The sequence below is a fragment of the Bufo bufo genome, chromosome 9 (genome assembly GCF_905171765.1).
Source record: "Bufo bufo chromosome 9, aBufBuf1.1, whole genome shotgun sequence".
In the NCBI taxonomy this organism is placed as follows: Eukaryota; Metazoa; Chordata; class Amphibia; order Anura; family Bufonidae; genus Bufo; species Bufo bufo.
Window position 1 is genome coordinate 184,343,070 of NC_053397.1, and position 8,603 is coordinate 184,351,672.

At 38.3% G+C, this 8,603-nt stretch overlaps 1 protein-coding gene across 1 annotated transcript in view; it reads right to left on the reverse strand.

Moving 5' to 3' along the window:
- Positions 1 to 5,090: 5,090 nt before the first annotated feature.
- Positions 5,091 to 8,603, reverse strand: part of LOC120979842 — a 7,630-nt gene continuing 4,117 nt past the window's right edge. Inside the window, exons 8-10 of the mRNA XM_040408798.1 lie at positions 5,908 to 5,960; positions 5,752 to 5,804; positions 5,091 to 5,197 (exon numbers count right to left, since the gene is read on the reverse strand). Of these exons, the coding sequence (XP_040264732.1) occupies positions 5,091 to 5,197; positions 5,752 to 5,804; positions 5,908 to 5,960 (213 nt within the window). The remainder of the gene's footprint in view (positions 5,198 to 5,751; positions 5,805 to 5,907; positions 5,961 to 8,603) is intronic.

The following is an 8,603-nucleotide window of genomic DNA, read 5'->3' on the forward strand; positions in this document are numbered from 1 at the left end:
CAAAGACAAAGACAAAGCAATGAACTCTCCTACTTACAAGCCTTCCTCGGACAGAAGTCACCTGAACCTAACTCCAGAATGGACCAAAGTAGGAAGAAACCCTCCGTGATATCTATTCTGGACAGTATCTATGTTACATTAAGTATACTTCCATGTTATACTATTTTTGCTGGGCTCCACACCCGTTGCTCTACCTCTCAGAACACATATTCCATCTCTGTGTTCACATTCTCTAATCCACTGTTTACCTAACGTCTCCCAAACTAAGTGAGATACATCACAACCTGTGGTCACTGTTAGACCATTGTTATGTTATTGTTATTTATTACTTATTTTATTCTTTATGTTTTAACTTATTGTTTTACAAGGTTACATAAAAAGGGTCTACATCTACCTCCTCAAATAACTGAACCTAAAGGTACAATTCTACGATCCCCACAATTGAAATACGGTAACATTTGGGTACTTTATTATGTTATACACATACTACTAGTTATTCAATTCAGATCAGGAACTCTAGCATACTGCCTTAAAGTTCAAGATGACCAGTAAAGGCATAAAAATATTTTCTGCAAATGTTAAGGGTCTCAATAGTCCCTTTAAACGTTCAGCATGTTGGAATGAGGTAAGGAAACAGAGAGCTGACATCATCTGTATTCAAGAGTCCCATCTTGACCCTTTCGTGACCAAGGGTCATTGATGCCCTAATGTCCAGGTCAAAATTTACAAATCTGACATGCGTCACTTTATGTGGTAATAGCTTTGGAACACTTTTACTTATCCAAACCATTCTGAGATTGTTTTCTCGTGACATATTGTACTTCATGATAGTCATATATTTGAGTCAATATATTTCACCTTTATTTATGAAAAAATCCAAAATGTACCCAAAATTTTGAAAAATTCACAATTTTACAAATTTCAATTTCTCTGCTTCTAAAACAGAAAGTCATATCTAATAAAATATTTATTACTTAACATTTCCCATATGTCTACTTTATGTTGGCATCATTTTGGAAATGTCATTTTATTTTTTTAGGACGTTAGAAGGCTTAGAAGTTTAGAAGCAATTCTTAAAATTTTTAAGAATTTCCAAAACCCACTTTATAAGGACCAGTTCAGGTCTGAAGTCACTTTGTGGGGCCTACATAGTGGATACCCCCATAAATGACCCCATTGCAAAAACTACACCCCTCAAGTTACTCAAAACTGATTTTACAAACTTTTTTAACCCTTTAGGTGTTCCACAAGAATTAAAGGAAAATGGAGATGAAATTTCTAAATTTCACATTTTTGGCAGATTTTCCATTTTATTGCATTTTTTTATTTAACACATTGAGGGTTAACAGCCAAACAAAACTCAATATTTATTACCCTGATTCCGCGGTTTACAGAAACACCCCACATGTGGTCGTAAACTGCTGTACGGGCACACGGCAGGGCGCAGAAGGAAAGGAATGCCATACGGTTTTTGGAAGGCAGATTTTGCTGGATTGGTTTTCTGAACGCCATATGTTTTTTATTTTTCTGCCGATCGTCTTGTGCAAGGGCTCGTTTTTTGCAGAAAGTGTTGAGGTTTTAATTGGTACCATTTTTGGGTACATAGGATTTTTTGATCATTCATTATTACACTTTATATGGCAAGGTGACCAAAAAATTGGCTGTTTTGGAACAGCTTTCATTTATTTATTTTTACAGCGTTCATCTGAGGAGTTAGGTCATGTGATAGTTTTATAGAGAAGATCGTTACGGACGTGGCAATACCTAATATGTATACTTTTTCTTATTTATTTAAGTTTTACACAATAATAGCATTTCTGAAACCAAAAAAATTATGTTTTAGTGTCTCCATAGTCTGAGAGCCATAGCTTTTATATTTTTTGGGCGATTGTCTTAAATAGGGTATCATGTTTTGCGGGATGAGGTGACGGTTTAATTGGTACTATTTTGGGGGTCATAAGCCTTTTTTATCGCTTGCTGTTGCACTATTTGTGATGTAAGGTGACAAAAATAGCTTTTTTTGGCACAGTTTTTTTTTTTTTTTTTTAATAGTGTTTATCGGACTGGGTCTATCATGTGATATATTTATAGAGACGGTCGTTACGGACGCGGTGACACCTAATATGTGTATTTTATTTTTTTAATTTACATATTTATTTATTTTTCATTTTTATTATTTTCACTTTCCTTTTTTATCAAGTCCCTCTTGGATCATGAAGATCCAATGGGGCTGATGGCTGTACTATACTTTGCAATGCTCTTGCATTGCAAAGTATAATACTATTAGATGCCCTGTAGGTGGCAGCACCAGATGCCTTTGCCATGGCAACCGGACGCCTTTGCAAAGCGTCCGGTTGCCATGGCAACCATCGGGCGCTGCTATCAGCGCTGCAGCCCCGATGGTTCAGAGAGGGAGCTCCCTCCCTCTATTAACCCCATGGATGCTGCAACCGCAGCATCTATGGGGTTACAGCAGAGTGTCAGCATAGAGCTGACACTCGCTGCTGATGGCGGCGGCTCAGGAATGGAGCCGCCGCCATCACACACAGCGGGGGCACAGGATCGGGGGCAGCGCTGGAATGGGGGGGGGTTGTATTGGGGTACGGCGGCTAACCTTGAGGGTGAGGGAGGCTGGGGCAGGAGGGGCGGGGAGACAGCATGGGGCGGACCGCATCAGGGAGGGACTACATAAATATGGATCGGGCGGGGAAACTACTTCATCAGGGGCAGGCGCGCACAGGGGGGTGTTGGAGGAGCCCAGATCGGGGGGCACAGGAAGGGGGCACAGATTGGGGGCCACAGAGACACTACCTGATTTCAGGCTGTGATCTGCAGAGCGCAGATCAGAGCCTGAAACCGGCATTTTTTCCACTGCCGCGATCCGATTGGTTAGTCTGCACAGACTAACCAATCGGATCGATTGTCGGCAAGGGGCCACTCTGATTGGTCCCTTGCCGGCATTACTGAACTGTATGCTGTCCGTGACAGCAGCAGTGCGGGGGCAGAAGCTTTAATCCAAGCGCTTTGCAGCGCTTGGATTAAAGAACTGTCTTGACGTTTATAGACGTGATAGCTGCACGGGGCATGTGCAGCTATCACGTATATATACAGATTGCAGTCGGGAAAGGGTTAATGAGGAAGACTCCTACAGATTTTCTCATCCCTCCTTTCCGCATACTTTCTTTTCTCCAGCTTCAAAAAAAAGAAAAGGTGTGATTATAGGTTTTAAAAATTCTGTTGCTTTCCATTGTCATAACACAATAATAGATGAAGAGGGTAGATATATTATCATTATATGTGACATAAACAACACTAGATACACAATAGTTAATCTTTATGCCCCTAATGCTGATCAGATAAATTTTATCAAACGCACCATCAAATTAGCTCAGGATTCTAAGCAAGGATCCTTATTGATTTGCGGCGACTTCAACATGTGCCCCGATTCCTCAATTGATAGACTCCCTTCCCCTATCCCATCTCTCAAAAACTCGCAACTTAGAGATTTTCTATTTCAGGAGGGACTTCTAGATATCTGGAGAGCCCATCACGCCAATGAAAAAGATTTTACCTTTTTCTCACATCCACACAACACTTATTCTAGAATCGATCTCTTTGTCTCAGATAAATGGCTTTTTCAAAAAGTGCTAGAGGTAACAATATCTAATATAACGTGGTCTGACCATGCATTTATTTCTCTTACACTAGATGACACGTACAGCAATAGAATATATTCCCCGTGGAGACTCAACAATTCTTTACTCCAAAATGCCTCTATACGCACAGACGTAGAAAACTCATTAAAAGAATATTTTAAAACAAATGACAATAATTTGGTATCAGATATTACACTATGGAGTGCGCACAAGGCATTTATAAGAGGTGTATTGCTAAAACATGCAGCTATTCAAAAGAAAAATAGAAGGGAAATTCTAGATAAATTATTAGCTGATATTAAAATCTTGGAGGATTCCTCTAAGACCTCTCTAGATCCAAAAGTCATTAGCAAACTAAAAACAGCCAGACATCATTTATACCTCCATCTTCATGAAAAACATGAATTTCACCTCCGAAAACTAAAATCAGACCATTACTCTCAAGGTAACAAAGCATCAAAAATTTTAGCTAATAGAATTAAAAAAAGAGAAATCAAATCAAGAATTCCCTTTTTATATGACAACCAGAACCAAAAGTTGTATAACCCCAAACACATAGCAGAAGAATTTGCAAAATATTATGAAAATCTATACAATCTGGAAAAAACAACTGACATAGTTCAACCAACTTCTGAATATATTAATGACTTTCTTAATGGCATCTCTCTTCCGTCCATAACCTCATCCCAAAACCAATCCCTTAACTCTAAAATCACACACCTAGAAATATCTGAAGCAATTCATTCCCTCAAAAATAATAAGTCTCCTGGCCCAGACGGACTCACAAATGAATATTATAAAAATTTCTCCCACATTTTAAATCCTTTCCTGAATAGATCCTTCAACTTAATAGCAGAGCAAAACTCAATCCCCAAGGATATGTTAAATGCACTGATAATTACGCTTCCAAAACCTGGTAAACCTGCAGATAAACCGGCTAACTTCAGACCTATATCACTATTAAACTCTGATGTAAAGATATTTGCAAAAATCTTAGCAAAGAGATTATCTAGCATTCTGCCTTCCCTAATAGCCAATGATCAAATTGGTTTTGTTCCCAATAGAAAATCATCAGATGGTACTAGGAGATTCATAGACCTTCTAGATGTGGCATATACCACCCGAACGCCTTCTTTGCTCCTCTCCTTGGATGCGGAGAAGGCGTTCGATAGGATACATTGGAAATATATTCAAGCTACTCTGAAAAAGTTTGGATTTGGGGATTTCTTCCTATCCGCAGTAATGTCTCTATATTCTAACCCAAGCGCTTCTAAAAAATACATCTAGTTTTTTATCTGCTCCATTCAATATCAAGAATGGAACCAGACAAGGTTGTCCCATGTCACCCTTAATATTTGCCCTGGCAATGGAACCCTTTGCGGAACACATCAGATCCTCCCCTCTTATTAATGGGATAACAGTGGGAAACACAGATCACCGCATTGGACTCTTTGCAGATGATGTACTAATATTGACATCAAACCCAACTACTGCTTTAAGCGCAATTAATAATATTATATCAATTTTGGCAAAGCTTCCTTCTATAAAGTTAATATCAATAAGTCCCAAATTCTTGATCTGGGTTTATCTCGATCTACCAAGCGCTCAATTTCTAACTTGTATAAATACCCTTGGGCTGAGGAATCATTGACATATCTAGGCATTCAACTCGCCTTCCCTACTAGCAAATTATTTAAAGTTAATTTCTGGCCACTATACAATAAAATAAACGACTCCTTGAACAACCTAAGAATGGACTCGCTTTCATGGTTAGGAAGAATAGCTGCAATTAAAATGGTGATTCTACCCAAAATTGTCTATATGTTCCGTAATATTCCAATTACTATTCCCAAAGGATATATCACAAAACTTCAAGCCTTGATCAACAAACACATCTGGGGGAAATTTAAACCCAGAGTGAAAGGGCTTATCCTTAATAAATCACTCAAAACAGGAGGTCTTAATGTCCCCTCTATTAAACATTACTATGCATCCTCCATACTTGATCAAATGAGATACCTGATTAAAAATGACATTTCAAAAAAATGGGTTTTACTTGAAAAAAATATAATGGGTTCCTATGACCTAAGCTTACGTCTCTCTGCTACAGCGGCCTTTGGTTCCAAGAATATTACTCCACTTTCAACCCTGAATGCAATACATAACATTTGGTACTCCATTGCTAGAATAGAAAAATTAGTTACCACTTCAGTATTTTCTTTACCTCTGAAAATTTGTGAATTAGCTATACCAGACCTTCGGATTGATAATTGGATTTCCTTGGGCATTACTGATATTGGTCAACTAAAGAAAAATGATGTTTTCGTTGACTTTGCTTACCTACACAAAGAGTTCAACATCCCCAATGCAGATTTTTATAAATACCTAAGAATAAGGCACTTGCTACAATCCCCAAGAAATTTCCACTTTATTTCAAACAATCACTCTCTGACAGAGTGGATTCGCATGTCACATAGATTAGATAAGGGTATCACTAAAGGATATCAATTACTGAAGGAATCAAATACAAATCCCTTACAGCATACCTTGGACATGTGGAATACTGAGTTAGGCTCAGTTCTCTCAGACTCAGAGTGGAACGAAGCTTTTACCTCTGTTTCTAAACTCTCTAAATGCTCTGACCACTTAGAAGGAGCAAGAAAAATACTGTATAGATGGGATAGAACCCCGGTTTATTTGAATAAAATTTTTCCAGAAGTTTCCCCTGCATGTTGGAGGTGTGGTCACGTTTTTGGATCATATCTTCATATGTGGTGGGATTGTCCAACAGTAAGGTGTTTATGGGACACAGTCTTTGAGTTCATATCAACTCTAGCATGTTATGATATAGATCCCTCTCCTAAGATGGCTTTATTATCGATAGGCCTTATAGACCTTCCTCATCACTATAGAGTCATTGCCAGTCATTTAATATTTGTTACTCGTTTAAAAATTGCTGCTTGTTGGAAATCTGGTACCCTTCCTAATATTAATAGAATTTTTAGAACACTTGATAATAATTGCTTATATGAGGGCCTTTGGGCATCGGCTAGGAACTCAAAGACTGTCTTTCTAAAAAATTGGGACGTTTGGCTAGCTGACAATAAATGCAACATTCCTCCTAATGCATCTATTAGATTGTGATCTTCTTTGCTCTCTAATCCGTTACCTGTATACTAGTATAACTTCTAGTATTTATGTACCTGTTTTGACCTCTTCTATTTTTAATAATACTTTATCTGTTTTATGAAGTGTAATTATCTACTTCATTAGTAGCTTTCACAAGTGCCTCAATTTTACCACTATTACAACTTTGTACATGTGATTGAATCTATTCATTGTAACCTATTTTTGAAAATGTTAATAAAAACTATTGTTCAAAAAAAAAAGCAGACTTTCACGCTAGACGCATAATTAAAGGAGTATTTCCGTGCGATTTATTACCGGAAAATAACATTATCGACCGTCCGGCGGCCTATGTATATTGTAAATATGGACAATTTGTATCAGCGGGGAAAGCACTGGATTTTAATTATATTATACCCAAATGGCGTCTTTGTATTTTTTGATAGTTATGGATTATCACATGCGAATAAAATATTTCCTGGTGAATTTATGACATTTTTATCTAAAAATTCTAAGACTATAAGGTATTAAAACAGACAAATACAGGACGCCGTTAGTTCTGTCTGCGGGCATTACTGCATCTACAGTATATATCTTACATTGTATCGCTAAGGCCCCTTGCAGACGAGCGTGTCCGGATAAGGTCCGGATGCGTTGCGAGTGTGTTGCGGCAAACCCGCACGAGTAGGTACCCAATTGCAGTCAGTTTTTACTGTGATTGCGTTCCGTTGTTCAGTTTTTATCGTGCGGGTGCAATGTGTTTTGCACACACGTGATAAAAAACTTATTGTGGTACCCAGACCCAAACTTCTTCACATACGTTCAGGTTTGGGTTCAAGGGTGAGATTGTATTATTTTCCCTTATAACATGGTTATAAAAGAAAATAATAGCATTCTGAATACAGAATGCATAGTACAATAGGGCTGGAGGGGTTAAAAAAAATAAAAAAATAATTTAACTCACCTTAATCCACTTGTATCCGCAGCCGGCATCTCTTCTGTCTTCATCTGTGAGGAAAGGGACCTTTGATGACGTCACTACGCTCATCACATGGTCCATCACATGATCCATGGATCATGTGATGTACCATGTGATGAGCATAGTGACGTCATCAAAGGTCCTTTTCCTCACAGAGGAAGACAGAAGAGATGCCGGCTGCGTGAACAAGCGGATTAAGGTGAGTTAAATTATAATTTTAACTTTTTTTTAACCCCTCCAGCCCTATTATACTATGCATTCTGTATTCAGAATGCTATTATTTTCCCTTATAACTATGTTATAAGGGAAAATAATAATGATCGGGTCCCCATCCCGATCGTCTCCTAGCAACCGTGCGTGAAAATCGCACCGCATCCGCACTTGCTTGCGGATGCTTGCGATTTTCACGCAGTCCCATTCACTTCTATGAAAGGGGCCTAAAGGTATGTCTTTTGAAAATGTATTAAAAATAACAAAGCGCATGAAACAATTATGTATACATTGCTGTAATTACGCACAAACGTGTCTACCCTACTGAGTTATTGAAAAATGAATTGTGATGTGTCGTAAATAAAGACATTTCGCTTAAATCACATGCGCCTTTGATTTTTATTAAACATAATTACGTAACAAAGCAAATTTCCTATGCTCTCGACTAGTTGGGGTTATGGGGGCTCAGTAGGGCGTGGTTATGAACTCTTAAATAGCATCTTAGAACATGCCCGAACATGCTTTCAACATGCTCGGACGTACCCTGGCGCGCTTTGCAAAATGGACGCCGTATTTCAGAAAATGGACGCCGCAGTCAAAAATAGGGCGGCTAAATCGACACCCTGGAAAGT